The 25071-nt window shown below is 42.0% G+C and overlaps 1 protein-coding gene across 2 annotated transcripts; it reads left to right on the forward strand.

Annotated features, from left to right (window-relative positions):
- Window positions 1-1049: 1049 nt before the first annotated feature.
- LOC131685131 (tubulin polyglutamylase TTLL13-like) lies at window positions 1050-25071 on the forward strand. Of its 2 annotated transcripts, XM_058968595.1 has the most exons (6): window positions 1050-1649; window positions 22441-22512; window positions 22767-23060; window positions 23129-23285; window positions 23371-24531; window positions 24591-25071. In XM_058968595.1, the coding sequence occupies exons 1-6, from the start codon at window positions 1315-1317 to the stop codon at window positions 25002-25004; spliced, it is 2433 nt and encodes an 810-aa protein (XP_058824578.1). In that variant the 5' UTR covers window positions 1050-1314; the 3' UTR covers window positions 25005-25071. The 2 variants fall into 2 exon arrangements, with proteins under 2 accessions (XP_058824578.1, XP_058824579.1); XM_058968596.1 differs by lacking the exon at window positions 22441-22512.

The raw sequence follows: 25071 nt of genomic DNA on the forward strand, positions 1-25071 counted from the left end.
GGTGAGCTATTCCAGCAATACATGAGCCGTAGAGTATACATAATTTTATAATTTCCCCCATGACCTGGCAGGTTCAATCGGTTGCTAAAACAACTTTTTCCATGTTCTTAACGTGTCAGCAAACAAACTGGATCCTTAGGTAGGGGGCGATATAAAAAACAGTGGGTTGTAGTTTCCCATCATGGCAATGGAATGACTATGAACTTTTTATGTTTCTTTTTATTTTTAAAATAAACGAGTAAATATATCAAACCCTTTCGTGCTGGAATATAATAATTATAACTAATTTCCAATAAAAACGAAGATTTTTTTGGTAAATCGTGAGATTTTTAAAAAAAGATAGTGAAAATGGCGAAAACTCCATAGAAGATTTTTCATTATCAATTTTGCTTTTAATATACGTTGGCTTTCCAAAATAAACTTGCTAACCAGAATTACCCATCCTTTTGCTTTTTTTCCGCTTTTTCCCAATACCCGTAAATGTATCTGTTATTTAACGATGAGCTGTTGACACCACCTAAAATGTGCTATCATGATGACCAACATATCGAAACGAATACTCGTCGATTGTCAATAAAACTTCATCACAAATTCGTTAAACGCAATAACATTCTAGACAGACATGCAAAGCTACATATATTACCAAGTCGCGAAGGTTTCCCCGCCAATGGCATAAACGAATTACGGAATGTGACCGTGCGGGGGCAATCGAACTGCCGACATTTCCCAAAGCCCATGAATGTTGAACTCGTGCACGTACATAATATGGAAGTATCAGTCTATAGCTATACATAACCATACTACGATTCGAATCGCTGGAATCGGACCACGACAGGCAAAGTTTGCCATACTTGTTAGTTCTAAACCAATTTCTCGCATATCCTTTTCCGTCTAGTGTTCAAGTTTCTAACACAATTTTATAGTAAATAAATAACCGTATCCATATGGACCAGCTCGGGGGTTGGCTGGTGTATTTTTAGCTAGAACGGTGAAGTTCAGTCACTTCCAGACGGTGGTTCGGTACGGTTAGAATAATTTTCAGAGCTTCAGAGAAAGACTTTCCACAAGTGTTCCAGTCTACAGGTTTAACCAAAAATGTGTTCAATGTTCATAGCCTACTTGTAAAACGAGGTCTGCCTGATCGATCACAGTTTTCGTAAAAAATGCCAATGTCAAACGTAACAATGCTGCATCAAAACAACCGTTCTTTCGGTGAAATTATTTAGGCCATACTGAAAAGTGTAGTGGCCACAGTGCTTTCCAGTTTCGGATAACCCAATCAGTAGTTGTGCAAAAATTTGCCCCAGTAGAACAATGCTACCTCGGCGGGACAATATCGTGAAATCTGCCAAACCCACTAACAAACGCAAGTCGTCCAGCGAAGATGAAAGCTGCGAGGAGGGAACGACTACTTCCGGTACAATGGACGGATCTAGCTCGAGCTCGGGTTCGGACTCGGAAATGGATACCACGGAGACATCGTTTTCCTCGAAAAGTGCCGTGGAGTGTGTCGGAAGTAGCAAACAGCAAGGATTGCTGAAAGTTAACCACAGGTCGTATGCTGTGTTTTGCGATGCGGGTAAAAATTCCAAAAGTTTCTGCAGCAGTGGGAACACCGAGCCGCCTGACGATGTACGGAAAGATCCGAAGTGAGTAGACTGGTCCGTTCTATTATAAGGTATATTTTTCTGGATGTTGGATAGGTTTGTAGTAGTTATTCGCGATGGATGGTAATATTCGTATGTTAATTTTTTCGTGTTACTAACAAAATCAGGGTAGGGGTCCTCGTCATTGTCTGCCACCATACAAACAATTAATTATGAAGATTAATTTGTAATGATGCTAATTAAACAAGAGAAATCATCAATTATCATTTAACATTTTTTCCCTGGTAACATACTAACCTATTCTGATGTCTTACATAAGAACTGTCGAAATTCTGCGGAAAGAAGACTCTCGTAGTCCCATTAATGATCAAAATTTTTATATAAAATATTTGCACTAACCAATCGCGGAATCTGAAACGAATCAGAATTCTAAGACTTTAAATCGTTTTGAATTTTAATATTAAAAATTGTTTGTAACTTAATTTTACAAGACTATCTTATAAAATTTAGACGAGGAACAAATTGCAGTAGGAAGTAAAAGCAAGTCATTTTGTTGGAGTTTAAAGCCGTGTAAAAATATAGATAAAAAACCTAGGAGTTCCTAGATAAATTTCAATGATTGCTGAAACTATTCTTAAAATCAGAAAGAAAAACCTGTTTTAATCCACCTGGTGGTGCAATTGTGCCTTTCTCATTTATCCAAACTACGATTCCATGGCTGGGTATGTGTAATATAATGGTGGAAATGTCTATTACATATTCAGTGCGATTTGCACATACGTACAATGAATCGACAGCTTCGAACTTGAGTTGCTATGTGTCGACGCTGAAACACTTGAAATCATCGGCGGATCCAGGAGGAGGGTTCGGCAGTTTGGACCCCACCAAAAATTTTCAACTTGTTAAGAAATTTTAAATTAGTTTCTCAACCCAAAATCATTTCAAACCAAATTTTTCACTGGTTTGTCAGACCCACTAGGCAAATTTATTCTGGAGGAACTAGACAATTTTATTCGGGTGGGGAGGTACATGATGAGCGAAGGGCGTTTTTATTTATTTACTCGTACAGACAGTTCCTTAATTAATATTAATTCTATGTTTAAAGGTAGTCTTAGTAATGCTAAAATCATATTTGTCAGCTACATTATTAAAATTACGACAGCATACATTGAATGGATTGTTTTGAGAAAAAAGAGTACGATACATCGGTAACCGAAAGAAATCAGTTCGTCTGGTGGGTCTAGGCGGTACGCTGAATCGGAGCTGGTTCAGCAACTCCGGGCTATCTATATTGTTTCCCAGAAGATCAAACACGAAGAGCCATTGCAGCATTATCCTCCGACTTGCAAGAGTCAGCAAACGTAGAAGATTGCATCGATGTTCATAGGGCGGTAGAGGAATAGGATCAGTCCAAGGTAGTAACCGCAGAGCGTAACAAACAAAGTGACGCTGAATTCGTTCGACGCGGTTGATTTGTACAGCATGATAGGGTACCCACACAAGTACACCGTACTCGAGAATGCTACGTACAAGTTTTAGGAAAAGGTGGTGAGTGGTGTGGGAGAGCAGAGGTACCCCTCACCGTATTCCCCTAATTACGCCCCCGTTAAAATACAGAAAACCTATACAAGTCAAAAAAGGGATTAAGTTTTTTTTTTTTTCAATTTGTTTATTTGATAAGGCACGTATGCGTTAGCTTAAAGGTGCCATTTTTTCATTGTTTTACATTTTGAATTTCTTAAAACTAGGGGGTTACACATTTCAATATTATTTTGTTTTATATAATGAAACTAAAAAAAAACTTTACAGCTAATTTATACATATAAAAGAGGGTATAATATAATATTCGTAAGATTTGGGGGACGGGTCATTTTGTGTGTTCTTTGTATAGTAATTCACTTTATGATTTTTAGAAGGGAGATTGTAGGAGAAATTAATTATTAACTAAGCGGAACATTTTACAAGCTTATTCACTAGAAATAACTAGAAAGAGTGGTTCAAGATTAAGGGGAATTAATTAGGGCTATGTTAAAGTAGTGGTACTGTTGGGCATTTCTTAACGAGATTAAATATTGTTCAACTAAAACTAGAAGATAGGGGGGCACTAAAGGGATTAAGTTGACGATGTTCAGTGATTGCATAACCTTTCTATAGGAGAAAGACAAAAATGTGAATTTGCTGTGTGTCCGCACTCTTCAACCCGTAACTCCGGAACCGCAAGTCAAAATTAAATGAAATTCAATAGAAGCCTATGGGAACGTTGAACCTTTCATTTGAGACTAAGCTTGAAAAAATCGGTTCAGCCATTCCTGAGTAACCGATGTGCTTATTTTTGGTCACATACATACATACACACGCACACACACATATACGCACACACGCACAGACATTTGCCGAATTCGACGAACTGAGTCGAATGGTATATGACAGACGGCCCTCCGGGCTGGGATTAAGATGACGATGTTCAGAGTGATTGCATAACCTTTCTATAGGAGAAAGGCAAAAAAATAGGTGGGAAATGTGTTAATACGAATGCTGCAAGTTTTATTTGTTTCTGAAAGATTGTATTAAAACTAGTTATTTCGGCATTTATAATGGAAATACAGGAAGACCCGTTGTTATTTTAGGCTGACAAAATCGGGACATATCTTTTTATTTCTTTTTAAATGAACCGAAGCTGTTAAAATATTTTTTATGGTCACTGGATGTAGCCCACGGTGTCTCTGGTAGAACAAAATTTAGACAAAAAAATCAGTATCGCTGAAGTACTCACTAATCGAAAGCTTAGATAGTCCTCTTTCATCTGAGACTAAATTTGAAATGTTCTATCGGGGGGTCTAGAACAATATTTTTTTTTAAATTTTGATTATTATTTTTGAAAACTGCGTTTCAATTAATAGCTCTCAGAAGATATCTCACTTTTGGGGGGATGAATCTTTAGATATTCAGTATCAGATGGAAGGGCTTGTTACTTTAATAAATATCTTCGAAGACACCAATGACCGATATTTAGCCAATTTCGCGTTAATTAAAAAAAAATCGCAAATTTTAATTTTAAATTTGAATACCTAATATTTTTACTCGGTATATTTTTTGTCTCTGGTAAGACAATATTATCACAAAAAAATCAATATTACTGATGCACTCACAATCCGGAAACTTACCTCTCTTTTAAATGAGACAAGTTTTTGAATTTTCGACCTAAGGGTCAAGAACTTTTTTATTTTAGAAAAATACCTATCTGTGTTTGTGTAATATTACTCATTTGTACGTCGATCTAGGAAACTAACTTTTCTTTAACGTTTGTAAATAATTGGTATCAGAAGATAAATTTTTAGTTTATGATGTATTTGTATTAGTTAAATTCAATTAGTTATGTGTATGTAATTTATTGTTTAATATTTAAATTTAGAGAACTTTTTTCAGAAACGAGCATCCCTTTCATCGAGAAGTAATTTTTAAGTGTATCGACTTCAATGATTACAGTGTTTGTTAGTACATATGATGTAAAAGCATGCTTTCTACTTTCTAATATCTGCTTACCACTTCAATCGTAAGTAAGATAAAACTATCATTGTGAATTAACCTTCCGAAAATGGTTAAAATTTTGAATATTTTCTCGTGGGATGTGCGATCAATACACTACAACAGAGATTCTCAACCTTTTTCATACCATGGATCCCTTAGAAAACATCCTAGGTTGTGGCGGACCCCCGCGGGTAAACATAGATTGTATATGCTATCAACATATTATTTTCAGTATGTCAGTAAACGAGACTTGAAACGGTTATAAATTTGTTATAATAATTTTTTAGAAAGTTTTCAAATCCGCGAAACAATACCCTTTTGGTTATATTTCATGTTATTAGAGTTTTTTGCTCGAGATCCTTTTCCGACCCTTTTCTCATTAAAAATAATATCATTTTTGGATTTCTCAGACAATTTTACCATTATTTGATGCATTTTGTTTCGTCGATTAATCAAATCTAAACACTTGATAAAGTGCACTTTAAACTTTCAACTTTCCCATATTTCCTATAATAGAATTGCTACTTTGAACAAATACACAATCCCCAAAAACAGGTAACACCCTGCTACTTCCAAACATTTTCTCGCTGAATACAAAATATAACATGAAAGGATTTTGCAGAAAATATAGTTTGCTACTAAAATTTGGGCCACTGATCTTAAGTATTTATAAAGCGAGTCTTTCGATCGTGTTTAAACACGTAATTTTCAACGAAACTAAAAACGTAAACAAATCCAATTGAGATAAAACATATTCAAAGAATCCATAGAACAATGAAAGAATTTTGAATGTAACATCAGTTACATAGAAAACCTAAGCAAACATATATTTTGAGGAAAAATAAATTGAAGGAAACGTTTTGTTTTGCGAATTTCACGATACCTAATTTTACTAACGCGAAACTGCTTAAATGATGTCTTCGAAGGTTTTTATCAACGTTACTAGTCCGTTCCTCTGACAGTGTGTGTTCACTGATTAAACCTCCTATAAGGGAGATGTCTGTTTTGAACTACAAATTGAGAAATTACCTAAAAAACTGATCATCAAAACGTCAAAAAAATTAATGTTCTAGACCCCCCGATAGAACATTTCAAACTTATGCTCAGATGAAAGAGGAGCATCTCAGCTTTCGATTAGTAAGTAGTTTGTCGATACTGATTTTTTTGTTTAAATATTTTCTACCAGATGCACCGTGAGCCCTATGACTTTTTCTGACTATTTAGTATAAACTCCAGTGCAAAATTTAAAAAAAGATTTTTGTATTCTTGCATATTTAAGACAAGAAAACTATGGCCCAGAAAGGATTTATGTACTCGAATTTGACTTGGTTCGTCTGCTAGAGCTCATAAAGTAAATTTTCATATAAGAGTGATAATATCGTGGGTAGACAAAATCGGGGGCTGATAAAATTAGGGCTTCACTGCATAATTTAAAATTACTCCTACGATTTTGAGTCGGCAATGCCTGGGCAGTGCGTAAGCCTCTTGTACCTGAAGGCATAAAATAGACCCCACTTGCGGTCCTTAGCTTCCTGCCCAGTAACTCCTAGCCCTGGCCTCCTCGTGGCGTCGACTGGGATACGAGTAACCTTAGTGAAGATCGGGTAACCAACCCCGGTGGGAACTTTGGTCGTATGCTGGCAGGAAAGGGGGGAGTTACCCTTCTTCGGAAGGTGTAAACCTGTCCTGGTGTCCAGGTGGGACCTTAAGCAGTCCTGGCACGATGACCCACCGGCGAGACAGGTGGTTGGCGTAGGCCCTATAAGCCGCCCTTAAAAAAACCCACATAACGAACAATACAGAAGAGAATACGACCCAGAACAATCGACAACGACCCAGGCGACGAATAAAGGATCACGATTGGAAACTCGGAACATGGAACTGCAGATCGCTCGGCTTCGCAGGATGTGACAGGATAATCTACGACGAGCTACACCCCCGCAACTTCGATATCGTGGCGCTGCAGGAACTTTGCTGGACGGGACAGAAGGTGTGGAAAAGCGGGCATCGAGCGGCTACCTTCTACCAGAGCTGTGGTACAACCAACGAGCTGGGAACCGGCTTCATAGTGCTGGGCAAGATGCGCCAACGTGTGATCGGGTGGCAGCCGATCAACGCAAGGATGTGCAAGTTGAGGATCAAAGGCCGTTTCTTCAACTACAGCATCATCAACGTGCACTGCCCACACGGAGGGAGACCCGACGACGAGAAAGAAACGTTTTACATGCAGCTGGAGCAGACATACGCCGTTTGCATTCTGCGAGACGTGAAAATTGTCATCGGCGACATGAACGCACAGGTAGGAAGGGAGGCAATGTACAGACCGGTGATCGGGCCTAACAGCCTGCATTCCGTATCAAATGACAACGGCCAACGATGTGTTAACTTCGCAGCCTCCCGTGGAATGGTAATCCGAAGCACCTTCTTCCCTCGCAAAGATATCCACAAAGTCACCTGGAGATCACCGGACCAAGTAACAAAAAATCAAATCGACCACGTTCTAATCGATGGTAAATTCTTCTCGTCCGCACTTGTCGCAGTGCGAATATAGATTCGGACCACCACCTGGTTGCAGTATGCTTACGCTCAAAACTTTCGACAGTGCATAGCTCTCGTCGAAGCCGAACGCCGCGGCTAAACATCGAGCGGCTACAAGATGGCAGAGATGCTCAAGAATACGCGCAGCAGCTGGAAGTGGCACTACCAACGGAAGAGCAGCTAGGCGCAGTTGCCCTTGAAGATGGCTGGAGAGATATCCGATCCGCCATAGGTAGCACCGCAGCCACTGCACTAGGTACGGTGGGCCCGGACCGAAGAAGCGACTGGTACGACGGCGAATGCGAGCAGTTAGTCGAAGAGAAGAATGCAGCATGGGCGAGAATGCTGCAACACCGCACGAGGGCGAACGAGGCGCGATATAAACAGGCACGGAACAGGCAGAACTCGGTTTTCCGGACCAAAAAGCGCCAGCAGGAAGACCGAGATCGCGAAGCGATGGAGCAGCTGTACCGCGCTAAAGACACACGGAAATTCTACGAGAAGTTGAACCGCTCGCGCAGGGGCCACGTACCACAGGCCGACATGTGCAGAGATACAAACGGGAAGCTTCTCACGGACCAGTGTGAGGTGATCCAGAGGTGGCGGCAGCACTACGAAGAACACCTGAACGGCGATGCAGCAGACGACGAGGATGGCACGGTAACGCACCTGGGAGCACGCGCGGAAGACATTACACTACCAGCCCCAGATCTCCAAGAAATCCAGGAGGAGATTAGCCGGCTCAAAAATAATAAAGCCGCTGGGGTTGACCAAATACCAAGCGAGCTACTAAAACACGGTGGCGAGCCACTGGCTAAAGCGCTGCACTGGGTGATTACCAAGATTTGGGAGGAGGAGATTTTACCGGAGGAGTGGATGGAAGGTGTCGTGTGTCCTATCTACAAAAAGGGCGACAAGCTGGATTGCTGTAATTACCGAGCAATCACCCTGCTGAACGCCGCCTACAAGGTACTCTCCCAAATACTATGCCGTCGACTATCACCAATTGCAAGAGAGTTCGTGGGGCAGTACCAGGCGGGTTTCATGAGCGAACGATCTGCCACGGACCAGGTGTTCGCTCTTCGTCAAGTACTGCAGAAATGCCGCGAGTACAATGTGCCCACACATCATTTGTTCATCGACTTCAAAGCCGCATACGACACTATCGATCGAGATCAGCTATGGCAGATTATGCACGAGTACGGATTGCCGGACAAACTGACGCGATTAGTGAGGGCGACGATGGATCGGGTGATGTGCGTAGTACGTGTCTCAGGGACGCCCTCGAGTCCCTTCGAATCACGCAGAGGGTTACGGCAAGGTGATGGTCTCTCGTGTCTGTTATTCAACATCGCGCTGGAAGGTGTAATAAGAAGAGCAGGGATCGACACGAGTGGTACGATTTTCACAAAGTCCGTTCAGCTACTTGGCTTCGCCGATGACGTTGATATTATTGCACGAAACTTTGAGAAGATGGAGGAAGCCTACATCAGACTGAAAAGAGAAGCCAAGCGCGTCGGACTTGCCATCAACACGTCGAAGACAAAGTACATGATAGGAAGAGGTTCACGAGAAGAGAATGAGAACCGCTCGCTTCGAGTTTGCATCGGTGGCGACGAAATCGAGGTGGTTGAAGAGTTCGTGTACTTGGGCTCACTGGTGACCGCCGACAATGATACCAGCAGAGATATTCGTAGACGCATCGTGGCAGGAAATCGTGCTTACTTTGGCCTCCGCAAGACACTTCGGTCGAACAGAGTTCGCCGTCGTACGAAGTTGACCATCTACAAGACGCTGATTAGACCGGTAGTTCTCTACGGGCACGAGACCTGGACCATGCTCGTGGAGGATCAACGCGCACTTGGTGTCTTTGGACGGAAAGTGCTGCGTACCATCTACGGTGGAATGCAGATGGAAGACGGCACATGGAGACGGCGAATGAACCATGAGTTGCATCAGCTGTTGGGGGAGCCGCCCATCTGTCATACCGCGAAAATCGGACGACTACGGTGGGCCGGGCACGTAGCCAGAATGTCGGACAATAGCCCGGTGAAAACGGTTCTCAATTGCAATCCGACCGGTACAAGAAGACGTGGCGCGCAGCGAGCACGATGGATCGACCAGGTGGAAGACGATTTGCGGACCCTTCGCAGACTGCGTGGCTGGCAACGCGCGGCCATGGACCGAGTGGAATGGAGGAATCTTTTGTATACGGCACAGGCCACTTCGGCCTTAACCTGTTAATAAATAAAAAACGATTTTGAGTACAATTTGTGCGGTCATCCGTGTGTGTGGAACGAAAAAATCAATAAGTAGATTCAATCACCATAGGATCGGCACGACTCCGATAGCTTAGTGTCGGTTAAATGCATACGGGTCAATCCAAGCCAGATTTACAACTAAAATTTTAATTACTTCCAAAAAATTTTCTTGCATACTTTAGTTAAAAAATAATTGACGTGTTTTTTGTGGCTGAACAGTTTCCAAAATAAAAAAAATTCGCTCACAAAATTTGTTATATAACTTATGAAATCTGAAACTATTATACAAAAAATTGAATTGTTTTAAAGTTGGACCATATTTCTTACTTATTATTATCTTCAAATATAAAGAATCATGTTAAAAAGATTTTTTTAATTCGTTTGATACGGCTCAATGCATTAGCTTAGAGGAGCCATGGGTCTTTTATATATTTTCACAAGAGGTAAAGAATAAAAATTACAACTAATTTTATTTAGAGACTGTAAGATCCCGTGCGCGCAACTTGCTATTGCGAGTACCAATATAATTTAAAAATATTCTTGCGATTTGAAATACAGTGCGATTCGTGCAATTTCAATACGATTTGATCCGCACGATTTAAATCACACAATTTCCCAGCTAAGCTCAGTCGAAAATGAACCGGAATTCTGGCTGGTTCCAGTTCGTATTCCGGCTCCAGTGACACAACCGATTCTAGTTAGAACCGGTTGTGTCACTGGAGCCGGAATTCGAGGTGGAACCAGCCAGCATTCCAGTTCATTTCCGGCTGATCTTTACTGGGTTAAGTCGTACGATTTATGACGCTCGTTTTATAATGTTATTTAATCATCTCTCTCGCGCGATCTTAAATCATTCCAATATACTTTAAAATTATTCTGGCAATTTAAACCGTTTGATTTAAATCGTACATTTGGATCGTACGATTTATGTAGCAAGTTTTAAACGAAATTTTAATAAACCAATGAGCTGAAACTATAAATCCAAGTAATTTAGAACAAATTTAATGAGATTTTGCATCTTTTAGATCCCATGCTGATACCAATTTATTCAACGCGTAACTCTGGAACCGGAAGTCAAAATTTAATGAAATTCAATAACAGCCTATGGGAACGTTGTACCTTTCATTTGAGACCAAGTTTGAGAAAATCGGTTCAGCCATCTCCGAGTAACCGATGTGCATATTTTTGGTCACATTCATACATACATACATACACACACACATACATACGTACACACACAGACATTTGCCGAACTCGACGAACTGAGTCGAATGGTATAAGAGACTCAGCCCTCCGAGCCTCGGTTAAAAAGTTGGTTTTCAGAGAGATTGCATAGCCTTTCTATAGGAGAAAGGCAAAAAGGTGCGAAATCGACAAAGCCCCAAAAATTTTTTTCGAGATCACATAAAATCTCAACGTTTCATGCATTTCAGAGATGTTTGACTTCAAAATACGATTCGATTTCTGAAATTTCATGGGGTCCCTTTGAAAAAAAATGTATTCCGGCTTATTTGGGAATTTCATATGTGACCGGACGGCTCAGTCTATATTTCCGGTCCATATAAGCGATTCTTACGAAATTTTATAGACATCTGTGAAGATAATAAAGCTATCATTTGGGACAAAGTTTATGAAAATTGGCCCAACCATTTCCGAGAAATGTGAGTTTGGTAATTTTGAAAGATGACCACTTTTCCCGGAAACTTTCGGAACCGTCTATGGTGGTCATAGACGGTCAGTGACCTAGAACTGCAAATGTAAGTTGTTTGAGAGACATTTTAGCTAAATTTTTACCTTTTTTGTTTTCATCGGAGTATCGGTTAGAATCGAAATTTGCTTTGTGACCGCACACCACAACTCGTAACGACAGAAATGGAACTCGGATCGGGATGAAATTTAATAGCCACTTACGAGAATAAAACATCTTTCATTTGAGGTTAAGTTTGGTTGAATCTGTCAAGCCACCTCCGAGAAACCGATGTGACTGTTGTTCTGAAATTGGATACTAACGCCGGGGCTTCCGGAACCGATGATGGTAGCCAATGTAGCCAAAGAGACTTTCAAAGGCTGTTAGTGATCTAGGACTACAATTCCAAGCAGTTGTAGCCATAGTTTGGAAAAATTTTCACCTTTATACATTCATTGCAGAATTTGTTAACATCGGCATTTTCTGCGTGATTGTACTTATCATCCTATAATTTTGGAACCGGGGGAACGGGGACATTGACAAAATCGGGACATATATTTTCCTTTCTTTTTAGTAAACCAAAGCTCTTCTAATATTCTTCTTTTGTCCCTAGATATAGCACTAAATTCTTTTCTGATTATTTTGTTTAAATTTTCCTTAAGGGGGTGCAAAATCTTGAAAAGGATTGTTTTTACTTTTGCACATTTCGGATCCCATCAAACTACCAACTATCAATTTTCATATGAGACTGACAAGTCGGGGGTAGGCAAAATCGGGGGCTGATAAAATTGAGTCTTCACTGTAATTTAAGGTGTTGTTGAAGTATGTTGAAGTAAATAATCGAAAAAAAAACATAATGGAAAAAGAGAAGAAAAAGGAGTCCAAAAAATGCTTCGAAGCGCAAACGTGATCGTCGCCCAGCTAAACAACCATGTGAGCTGGAATGCACAACTTCAATACCACACTCTGGCGACGACGAGGACACCGAAGAAGCCATTCGCAAAGCCAGACGCACCTGCTGAAAAAAACATATTTTTTCAACATTTCCTTCCGCTGTTTCATGACTTTTCGTATTTTTTGCCACTTTTCTCACCTGTATGACGTCAATGAATTATTGAATGTATTATGTTATTATTTTTTAAATAATCTGCTGTATTCAGACTCATCAAATAAAAGGTGAACCGCTGATTTTCTAGGCGTATACATTGTTTTATTTAACCTTAAATATAGTTACCTATTGTACCGCCAGTTTTTAAAAACGCCAAAAAAGTACCTTCGCCTTATTGGATTTGGTTTGAAAAATATTCCGCCAGGCATAAAATTAGTATTGCCAAAACGTTACCAGATTGTTTGTCAAAATCAGTACAAAAATACCATCGCACGCCTCGCCAAAGAAAAGTGTCGCGCAAGATAGATATTTAAATCACATTTTAAAGCATGCGGCATAAATCTTGCGAATTAAATCGAACGATTTAAAAATACAGTAATGTTTCGATTATATCACGGTCGGTCTGTATTTTAGCGTGATATATTTGAAGCGTGATATATTCAAAACAAACCAAAAAAATACATTCAAGCATTAATCCATGTATTTCTGTAATCAAAAAGTAATGAAAAGATCAAGTTAGTCAAAAGAATAAATCATAGTAGGGTAATGGGCCTATTTTTGCCATGCTTCTATAATCACACTACCCATTTGAAGCCGTTGGCAGCATCTGCCATCTTTGTTCAACGCATTGGCTAAAAAGGTATGGCATCAGTGGATAATTTTCCCCCCTACAGCTTCGCCTTACGTAGCACATACCGTTTCTTAAAATAGTTGAACCACCCAAAACTAAACTTAAAGGAATCTGCCACATTAAGGTTTTAGACAAATATCTTGACTATTAAAATCAGTGTATTCGAAGAGATTACGATTCAGTTCTCGTTGTTTCAACATCCATAGAAATAGTCCCATCACCAATTGTTGATGTTGTCTTTTCAAAAGAAAAGTATTCACATCGATTCAAGAGAAAATGCATATCTAGGCATACCTACCATATCTTGCGTATTTTGTTTTTCTCATAATTTTGTTAGATTTTCTGGCGGATAACTAACAATTTAAAAAAGAAGTCGATTTGTTTACCTGCTACACCAAACGGTCCCTCCAGATAGTCCCTTGAGGACACGGCAAATAAGTTACGAAGAATTTAAAACTAAAATTGAAATCGGTCGAAGAATATTTCGGCAATCCTAGTCATTGCAACAACGTCTTGGTAAAACATGATTTCGAGATTATTCACGCTTAAAGTTTCGCGCCACGCCCTGTCTTCACTTAAAGGAACAAGATGAACAGCGCCATAACTTTACTTCTATTACTTATACCTCTATAAAAATTTCAGATACTTTCTTAAGAATCTAGACTTTAAGATAAAAGAATAAAAAAGTTCGACTTGTTGACCGACCTCATCATATATAAACCATTAACGAAATAGTCCGAAACCTAATAATAGGCTCTGTTCTCGCGGCGGATACTGAGACCGTCCGGAATGTGATCGACTATGTGAAGACGGACACGACACGTTTGTGTTAAACTAATTTTTATTCACTTAATCGATTTTGGCACTATTGAAAAATATAGTGTGCACTACTCGAGAGATTTATTTCAACAACTGGTTATCTGGTTTGCATATAACAATTTATATGGGAATTCAGTACAAAAGGAAATTAATAAAGGCCTTTCCGATCCTCGATCGGATCTATTTCTCTCGCTAGCCGAGTGCTAGTGATAAGTAAGTAGATCGAATGATAACGATCCAAAAGAGGAAGCGAGATCGATACATTATCTCCAAATTTAGTACACATATGGGATATTTAAATCTTATGAACTAGGGTTGCTCCAACATATGCCGGCCCCTGTTGAAAGATTGGCTCTTTCAACTAACTAGACGGCGACGAATGTTAGATGATGAAGGCTGGAGTTCTCTGAAGAAAGATCGATGATTCGTCGTCTAATGTTCTCGTTCAAATTGGCGATGTCCTACGATCTATTTTCATTCTGCGGCATCCTTTCACCGTAAGTCAGCAATCGCGATGAATTGATCCGGGCGATGTCTCGTTGAAATTGATGACGTCACAAGGATGTTGGTTGGTAATAAGTTGACAAGCGGATGATTCGTCTATTTCGGATAGTGACGTCTTTGGGGTCGTCCTTCGGGCCGGCCAGCATCTACAGTGATCGAGTCGTCCTTCAACGTCATCAGGGTTGGGCTTACTCATGGTTGACGGTCGGAGTAGCCATCGAAGCGCAGCACATGCCGGAGGAGGAACATTCTATGAGTTTTTTGCGGGTTCTTTAATAAACAATACTTACAGTGGCGGAGGCCTCAGGGCCTCCGTTCGTTGCGCAGCACCGAAGTACTGCGATGGAAGAGCTTAGAGGTCATCTGGGTTGATACTGGCAGCGCCAGCTGACTCGGTTGTGGGTTGACGAGTAGGAAGGACGCATATTTTCGAGATTGCACGCCGATATTCTCCATTTACTGTCCGTACGTCGACTACGCGGATGTTGTCATCGTCTCCACGAATGATGTTGGTGATTCTACCGTACTTCCATTTTAGAGGCGGGAGGTTATCCTCCTTTAGAAGAACCATCGTGCCGATGGAGATGTTATCTCTGATACGCGTCCACTTGGTTCGGGGGTGGAGTCCAGAAAGATAGTCCTTTGTCCACTGCTTCCAGAGTCGCCGAAGGAGTTGTTGATTTTCTTGCCAACGGCTAAGTCGGCCTTGCGGTACACCGGAGAGGTCAGGTTCGGGAAAGCATGTCAGTGGACGAAATACGAGAAAGTGACCCGGTGTTAATACCTCCAGATCATTTGGATCAGCTGTGAGTGGTGTGAGCGGCCTTGAGTTTAAACATGCTTCGATGCGGGCCAGAAGTGTCACAAACTCATCCTGTGATAGTACAGAGTTTCCAACGGTACGACGGAAGTGCTGTTTGAACGATTTAACCGCCGCCTCCCAAAGGCCACCGAAGTTTGGGCTGCGTGGCGGGATGAATTTGAAGGATATTCCGTTATCTGCACAGCGGTTGATTACTTCATCTTGATGCTGCTGTGAACGGAACTGCTTTACGAGCTCTCCCAGTTCTCTTGAAGTTCCCACGAAGTTTTTGGCGTTGTCGCACTCTATTTGATTTGGCTTCCCTCTGCGAGCGATGAACCGATGCAATGCTGCTATGAACGACGCAGTGGAGAGGTCGTAGACAAGCTCTATATGAACTGCCTTTGTGACAAAGCACACGAAGATTGCTACGTAGCACTTTATAGCAGTCGCTCTTTTGCTGCTACGATATAGAAATGGTCCACAGAGATCTACTCCAGTGTTAAGAAAGGGCAACGTTGGGGTAACTCTGTCTGGAGGTAGATCTCCCATGAGTTGCTCGAGGTTTCGAGGACGGCAACGAAAGCAGCTTATGCAGGAATGCACTACGCTTCGTGCCAAATCGCGGATGCGAAGTGGCCAGAATTTTTCCCGAACGCACGCTACAAGCAGTTGTGGTCCGGCGTGTAAATTCTTTAGGTGATAGTAGTTAAGTATTGATTTCGTGATGGGATGTCGCGCAGGCAGAATCATTGAATGTTTCCGATCTAGAGATATGGCCGCATGTCGAAGTCGGCCACGAATTCTGAGGATCCCATCGACGATAATTGGAGTGTGATGTTTCAGAGCTGATTTCGGTCCCACTTGACCGTCCTTGGACACTGCTGCGATATCTTGAGCGAATACTTCTGACTGTGCTGTCGAACAAGGACCTTCACGGCTTCATTGAGCTCCATCGTGCATAGTAAACCTGATCTCCTACTACTGCGGTTGTTGGGCTTGCTGTTATGAATGAAGCGGCAAAGTAAGGCAACAATACGAACGAGAGCTGAGAACGATGATCGAATGAAGAAAATTTCATTTGGCTGGTACACTTGAATTGGCAATGAGACAGCCTTTTCCTCCAGCAGTTCTGGCGGTAGGGAATCGACGGTAATTGGACAGGTTAGCGGTGGCCAAAAACGAGAGGATCGGCTAAGCCATGGTGCTCCACTCCACCACGGAGATGTTTGCTTCAGTTGATCTGGATACATTCCTCGGGAGATTATATCCGCAGGATTCTCGATGCCAGGTACATGAGCCCATACACCTCCACTTGTTAAATGCTGCACTTCCGAGACGCGATTAGCAATAAATGTCTTCCATCGTGATGGACTCGAACTAAGCCAATGCAGAGTAATCATCGAGTCTGTCCAGAATATGGATTTGGTTTTCAATTCTATACTGGTGTGAACCTTATAGTAGAGGTGGCTCAACAAGAGCGCTGATGAAAGTTCCAACCGGGGTAAACAAATACGCCTTTGTTTCTTCGAGTCTCCAAGAGGAGCCACTCTCGATTTGGCGGCTAATAGGCGTACGGATATCATCCCATCGATGGAAACTGTCCGCAAATAAATGCAGGCCCCGTAAGCTTTCTCGGAGGCATCACAAAAGCCGTGCATCTCTATTGAGACTGGAGCGGAAGCGAACGCTACCCATCTCGGAATAACGATTGTGGCTAATTTATCTAAGCTGCTACGAAACTCCAACCAATGCTGCTGCTGGGCCTCGTCTAGCGGATCATCCCAGTTCTTAGAAGTTCGCCAGAGGGTTTGTACGAAAAGTTTAGCGATCACTACGACTGGACCAATAAGCCCTAGAGGATCGTAGAGCCGAGCTGTGTCGGACAGTACAATACGGCGAGAAATCGGTCCCTCTTGAGACCATTTGGGCACGGAATAACGAAACCCATCGTCGGACGGCTGCCAATGCAAGCCCAAAGTTTTGATTTGAGTGATGGGCGAGTCAAGAGCTAGAGTACTACGTTCATCACGAAGTTCGGGTGGGATCTCCGAAAGAATAGTCAAGGAATTCGAAGACCATTTACGCAGGCTCAAACCGGCAGATTGGAGCAACTGCAACAGTTGTCGACACAGTTCACTCCCTTCAGCTTCGTTGTCAACCCCGGTCAGCATATCGTCCATATAAAAGTCCTTACCTAGGACTAAAGAAGCAAGAGGGAAATCATTGGATCCATCCTCCGACAGCCGTTGAAGGCACTTGGTTGCCAAGTAAGGAGCAGAGGCCGTGCCATAAGTCACTGTCGTAAGTTCGAAAGTACGAAGGGGCTGAGACGATGAGCAACGCCAAAGAATACGTTGCAGTGGGTAATCCGACGGGTGCACACGTATTTGGCGAAACATTTTTTCGATGTCGGCGATAATGACATATCGATGCATCCGGAAGCGTAAAATAATTGACAACAGATCATCTTGGATGACTGGGCCCACCATGAGAGCCTGGTTCAATGAGATTCCGGTATCAGTGCGGCATGAGGCGTCGAAAACAACTCGCAGTTTTGTTGTTGTACTTTCTGCCTTTTCGACGCCATGGTGTGGCAGGTAATAGGCTATAGGCGCGGAAGCTTCACTGTCTGAGATCTCCCGCATGTGGTTAAGTTGATGGTATTCGTCAATAAAAACCGTGTAAGCTTCCTTCAGGTGAGGATTAGCATCAAAACGGCGTTCGAGAGCGCGAAATCTGCGAGTAGCAATCTCCTTCGAATTTCCCAGTTGATTTAGAATTTCAGCTCGTTTGGGAAGGGTGACAACAAAGCGACCGGTCTGATCTCGAAATACACTTGCGGCAAAGTGGTTTTCACAAGCGGTTTCTTCTAAGGATTGGGTGCTGGTAGTCCAACATGATTCTATTTCCCAAAAGCGAGATAGTTGTTCATCGAGAGACTGTGTGCTGGTGACATGTGCCAGTTTAAGAGTTGACTCAGGACGACTGGAACCGACCTTTCCGGAAGCAACCCAGCCGAAAACAGTTCCTTGCAAAATTGGTTTTTCTGGGCCCAGTTTCAGAAATCCTTCGAGCAACAGGTCATAATACAACTCCATCCCGATAAGTAAATCGATGGGTCCAGGTTCATGGAATTTCGGGTCTGCTAAGACAATATTAGATGGAATATGCCATGGGGAAGTATCGACACACCGAACTGGAAGTTCTCGTGTGATTTTCTTAAGAATATGACACTGTGCGTCTGCGAGGAAATCCGAACACCGAGATCCAATACGAATGGTAACCGCATGGTACGATACGACGATAGAGTTGCCTACACCACCAATTTCTTGACGATTGGAGTAGCGACGCAACTGGCATTTCTGTACGAGATTTTCCGTTATTAAGTTCAACTGAGAAGCAGGATCCAAGAGCGCTCTGGCCCACTGTGCGTTCCCATATGAATTGAAGACCTTTACAATGGCTGTTTGCAGCAGTACAGTGGCAGGAACATTGCAGGAACTTCCGACGAGAGTGGTGGAAACAAGGCTAGAGGCAGTGGCTGTTGGCGTTTGGGATTCTGCTGGTGGCGAGGATCGAGAAGTTGAAGGTTAGTTTAACGGGTTGGGTTGATTTTCCTTTGACGACTTCGGTGGTTGCGAACTAGAAGTGATAGGTATAGGTGATTTCGATTGGGTGAACGAGCGATCGGTCGGTGATTGGTGTAGCATTGTATGGTGCTTCTGTTTACATACTCTGCATGCACCGGATGAGCAATTCCTTAGTAGGTGGGAGGAGGAAAAACAATTGATGCAGAGGTTTAGCTTTTTTACTTGCTCGAAGCGCAGCGCCACGGAGAGTTTTTGGAACACGTCACATTTGAACGGAGAATGTGCGTATTTTGAGCAAAATGGACACGTACCGGGCGATGAGTTGGTAGCTGTATGGACTGTATTTACTTTAGACTTCTGCGACCGGACCGTTTCCGATTTCACATAATCAAACGAACGAGCTTTGAACGGCGTCAACGATTGGAGCACCGTAAGATGAGTACGAAGAAATGCGATAACATCATGGTACGTGGGTACATCAGTTGATTTGTGATAGATTTCCCATTGTTTCAGAGTGGAAGGATCAAGCCTACTGCAAACCATGTGCGCCAGCAATACGCTCCAACCGTCGGTTGGTATGTTCATCTTTTCGATCATGCACAGGTTCCGCTCAAAATCGTCGACCAATTGCATCAGCGACTCATACGACTCCCTTTTCATTGGATCAATTGAGAATAGACTGTCAATATACGTGTTTACCACCAGTTTTTTATTGTCAAAACGCCTTTCTAACAGATGCCATGCAACAGTATAATTGGCGGCGGTGTGCTCGATCGATTCAATTACCTTTCTGGCATCTTTTGACAAGGAAGCAACGAGATACGACAATTTATCGATTGGCGAAAGCTGGGGATTCGAGTCTATGAGAGATTTAAATGTATCACGAAATGTTATCCACTCTGAAATGGATCCATCAAAGGTTGGAAGCCTAACTTCTGGTAGTTTTATACGAGAGAGGGAGTGATCTGGGACGTTAACGCTATCTCTAGAAGGGGATGGCAGCATCATCTGTACTTTCGCTTCAGACTTACACAGCATATTGGTGAGAAAACTGTAAACCATAACATAATCTTGTTCAAACGCTCGCCGAATCGCCCTATTAGCTTCCTCTGAAATCTTGCTCCCCTTTTCATCTGTCTTTGATTCACCGGTCTCATCTAGTGCCGATTCAATTTGCAACCGATTAAACTGAAAATCGTGGTATAAATTTGCAATTCGTTGCTTCCATCCCTCGAGTTGTTCACTGTCCCGTTCGGCATCGAAATTTGCTACAAAGCTTTTCAGATTGGTCATGGTGTCTAAGTAGAACCGCTCTTGGCGGGTAAGCGTGCGCAAGTTTGACGTCATTTCCACAAACTTATTATCCGATGAGAAAGCCTACCTCACCTACGCTCAATATAAACCACACCAATCGATTTAAACCCAGAGTGCCACGCTACCGAATAATGCTCATGGGATGAAAGCAAGCGAAACGATATCGAAATAAATTAATCACCGCTTAGATCACCCTATTTCCTCAAAATATCTCTTGCATGCGGTACTTACATTCAGCTTCTAAAGTACTCACGCCGGCGTAGCGTCACCTCGGTACTTTTGTTCGACGTCCTTTTGTTCGGTGCCACAATGCAGACCCAAGCCAAGCCACGCGGTCTGCCTCGCCTCGTGTTGACTACGTTGAAACGGCGACGGTGGCACTGCAGAAGCTCTCCGAATAATTGCCGACGACACAAACGAGACCGCAGTTTTTAACTTACGATCTTTCGCGCACTTTTTCTGGGCTGCTCTGAGGCAGAAATTGTTAATATATCACTCAAGTCTCAACGACACCACATGTGATGACACGTGATTGTTCGATTTCACTATCACTTGACCGCGAAACTAGTCCGAAATGTACACCGTTTTTTCGGATCACTAACGGTTGATCCGGTTCGAAGGACCAAAAATGTTCTCGCGGCGGATACTGAGACCGTCCGGAATGTGATCGACTATGTGAAGACGGACACGACACGTTTGTGTTAAACTAATTTTTATTCACTTAATCGATTTTGGCACTATTGAAAAATATAGTGTGCACTACTCGAGAGATTTATTTCAACAACTGGTTATCTGGTTTGCATATAACAATTTATATGGGAATTCAGTACAAAAGGAAATTAATAAAGGCCTTTCCGATCCTCGATCGGATCTATTTCTCTCGCTAGCCGAGTGCTAGTGATAAGTAAGTAGATCGAATGATAACGATCCAAAAGAGGAAGCGAGATCGATACATTATCTCCAAATTTAGTACACATATGGGATATTTAAATCTTATGAACTAGGGTTGCTCCAACAGGCTCATTACCCTATATGTAAATAAGCAAATCAATTGTAAAAAACCCTAAAAGTGTCAGGACACAACATGTGGCTTAATTGGATCAAAACGTAGTGTGCCTTATTTGTTTTTCAAAAAGCGTGATATAATCGAGATAAAACCGTGATATATTCGAGGGTGATATAAACAAGTATTGATATAAACGCATAGTGATATAATCGAAACATTACTGTACTCGAGTTTTGTCCAAAAACACTCAAAAATCCTAATACATCGCACATCTTTACAAATGGGATATTATTGATTATGAAGTTTTATTTTTGGTGTTTCGAGTTCATCTCGTCAGTAACTAGCACTAGTTAGACGAAGTATTTGAACTATTACCCAAATTAGCATTAGAGAGACACAAAAAAATCCTAACAGTTCACACGACACATGTAAACGTTCAAAGCAACTGACTTTTTCCGAGTGATGTCCCGGAAAGCAAATACAAAAGCTTCGGTTTGCTGACGATAAAGCGAAAACGAACTCTTGCCTTTTGGTTAGGGAGTCAAACGCCTGACATTATGCAATTTTAATTCCGAAAGAACGTGGTGAATCCGTAAATACAAATCATTTTTGTTTTTGTGATCTCCAATACCAGGAGAGAATGTATGCAAATAGTATGGACTGATTGATGGATTGTTTGTGAGTAGGAATGTATTTTGTTTTCCATGAAAGGGACCATTCATAAATTACGTTACGTTACGTAACATGTTTTCACCGAAAAAATACAATTTTTTTTTCAACAAATTTGTTACATAATAGAGGAGAGAGGGGGATGGAGAAATTTGTGACAAATTTTTACATGGGGGGAGGGGGAGTCAATTTTGGTAAATTTTTGCGTTACGTAATTTATTAATGGTCCCAATGGTATAAATATTAACCTGCACCGCGGTCAAAAGCGTACGTGCACTCATAATTCATCAATTATGTTAGCAAACATAATGAATGTTTTTTCTTCAACCATATTTCCACGGTATGTTTTAAAGTGTTGATATTTCTTTCGCAGTCACAATAGAAAAGAAAATCTCACCAGTAACGACCAAGTTGTACAAAAAAGAAATAAGAAATCGAAGAGAATGTAAGAATTTTTCTTTCTTACTTCGCACATTTTTGCTATTATCTTTTTGATGGTAAATCTTTCTATATATACAAATCTTTTCGATCATTTTAAACAGTAACTTCTAATAAACCCTTCCTTTTGAGGCTGATAAGTCCTAGTTAGAATTTTTTGATCTTAGTTCTTCCTGTTCGCTTCGTACCACGCCTACTATGCTTAAATCACTTCTTCATATTCCTACTGCTGTTAATTCCCTTGATCTTCCTCGTTTGCAGACCACCAATCAGTATTTGCATATTGAACAGCCGCTACGAGATAATCCCAAGAATTTGTCGTAGACTTGGATACCGGCTGGTCAGCGAGAACGAGCACTGGAACGTTTGCTGGACGGATTCCCTAGTCGGTGTCGACTTTTGTCGGGATATGCGACGCTTCCAGAAAATCAATCACTTCCCGGGCATGTTCGAGATCTGCCGGAAGGATCTACTGGCGCGGAATTTGAATCGGATGCTGAAGATGTTTCCGACCGAGTACCAGATCTTCCCGAAGACTTGGGTCTTCCCGGCTGAGTTTGTTGCTAAGATGTTCCGTTTGTGACCCAGGGCAAATCTTACTGAACTATTTTCGGTCTTTTCAGTTTGGGTGAAGCTATCGCCTACAGCAGGACGCATCGAAGTAAGACGTACATCTTGAAGCCGGATCAGGGTTCGCAAGGTAGGGGGATATATCTGACGAAGAATTTGAAAGAGATCAATCCCCGGGATCGAATGATTTGTCAGGTGTACATTCACAGGGTATGTAAGTTTTATTTTATTGATTTGTCTATTCTGTAAAAATCTTTGATAAAATGCACTTCGATGACACATCCTGTAATTCCAGCCATTGCTAATCGATGGGTTTAAGTTTGATCTACGAGTCTACACGTTGGTCACTTCAACAGACCCGCTCCGAATATTCGTGTACAAGGAAGGCCTAGCTCGATTTGCAACTAACAAATACCGGGAACCCTGCATTACTAATACCTCCAATAATTTTATGCACCTCACGAATTATTCAGTTAACAAGTACAACCGGTGTTTTTCCAACGATGACGAAGCGGGCAGCAAACGAAGGTTCGCCACCCTTAATCGAATCCTCACCTCGGAAGGGTACGACATTGCGGAGTTGTGGAGCAACATTGACGACGTAATTGTCAAAACTATTCTCAGTGCGTGGCAAGTGCTAAGACATACGTATCAAGCGAGCTTTCCAACGCACGATATCATCCAGGCATGTTTCGAGATTCTAGGGTTCGACATTCTGATTGATGCAAAGCTTAAGCCCTACATTCTGGAGGTAAATCATTCTCCATCGTTTCACACCGACGAAGCTATTGATCGGGAAATCAAGGAAGCATTAATTCATGATACCTTCGTGATGCTGAAATTAAACGGGGAGGTTAAAAAACGTGTGCTCGAGGAGGACAAACGGCGAATTCAGAATAGACTTTTGCAAAGACTGCGGGAATATTCCAAGTCCAAGGAAACTAGCAAGGAAAGCAGTAGCGATAGTAAAAACGGAGACGACGATGACCCCAACTCGGAGGATCGAATGGGACCATGGGCCGAACAAATCAATTGGGAAGAAACGCACCTGGGGGGTTTCCGACGAATACTGCCAGCTCCTGGTGATCCAGATCGGTATGCGCATGTCTTCCTAGCGCAGACACAAGCCTCAGTTTACAATGAAACTGCCGCCAGTAAAAAGCGAGAAGAGTGTGCCAAACAGCAACGGATCGAACTTGAGGAACGTTTCAAACTCAATCAAGCAATGCTTCATAAAGGCATTCCGAAAGGACAGATAAATGTGAAGACGCTATGTGCAGGCGAGGACGGAGCGCTGTCGGCAATGAAAAAAAAGTCGAAAAAGCGGAAGCCAAAAGTAATCAAGAAACGTGACGAATACAGTCCGGACTTCATTGTCGATTATGAAGAGCGCGAGCGAATGGCACTTCTAGCACAGAGAGATTTCCTAATCCGAACCTGTGGACTAGTACAAAACGTAAGACTTCATTAATTATACAAGATACACTGAATACATCCTCTTAATTCTTATTCCAGATATATTTGAATTTCAACCGAAACAAAATACTGACTATGTCCGATCAACGCAAATATAAGGAGCTATTCGCCAAGCTGCTAACAAACGATTTGCTCCAGCAGGAACAATCCAACTCATCAAGCAATACTTCGAGTCTTCCGGTTCTTCCGAGCCATAACGCTGGTAACGCTTCCTTCGGAACCAATCAAAAGCTACACCTAAAAAGTTTGGTCACCATTAACGATACCGCCTCGTGGATGAAAGTTACAGAAATGCAACAACCCAGTAGACCACCGTTACCGTATCTTCTAGCGTCACAGCCAACGAACTATCGCAGCACCAAGACAACCATGGCACGCCAGGTCACTAATGTGGTGAAAAGGCACAACATAGACACTAGGCAGATGTATTCGGCCTCCGACAAAGTCATCTAGTATTGAGTTTGGGCGTGTAGTGTTCACGTGCTAGCTATTCGCTCAATGATTTGAACGCAGGTGTGCA

The sequence above is a fragment of the Topomyia yanbarensis genome, chromosome 2, assembly GCF_030247195.1.
Source record: "Topomyia yanbarensis strain Yona2022 chromosome 2, ASM3024719v1, whole genome shotgun sequence".
Classification (NCBI taxonomy): domain Eukaryota; kingdom Metazoa; phylum Arthropoda; class Insecta; order Diptera; family Culicidae; genus Topomyia; species Topomyia yanbarensis.

Bases quoted from the DNA above. Each gene is read 5' to 3' on its own strand.
- LOC131685131 (XM_058968595.1), top strand. From the start codon at position 1,315: ATGCTACCTCGGCGGGACAATATCGTGAAATCTGCCAAACCCACTAAC. The intron at 22,513-22,766 runs GTAAGAATTTTT...CCTCGTTTGCAG, and splicing joins AATAAGAAATCGAAGAGAAT to ACCACCAATCAGTATTTGCA. The intron at 23,061-23,128 runs GTTTGTTGCTAA...CGGTCTTTTCAG, and splicing joins ACTTGGGTCTTCCCGGCTGA to TTTGGGTGAAGCTATCGCCT.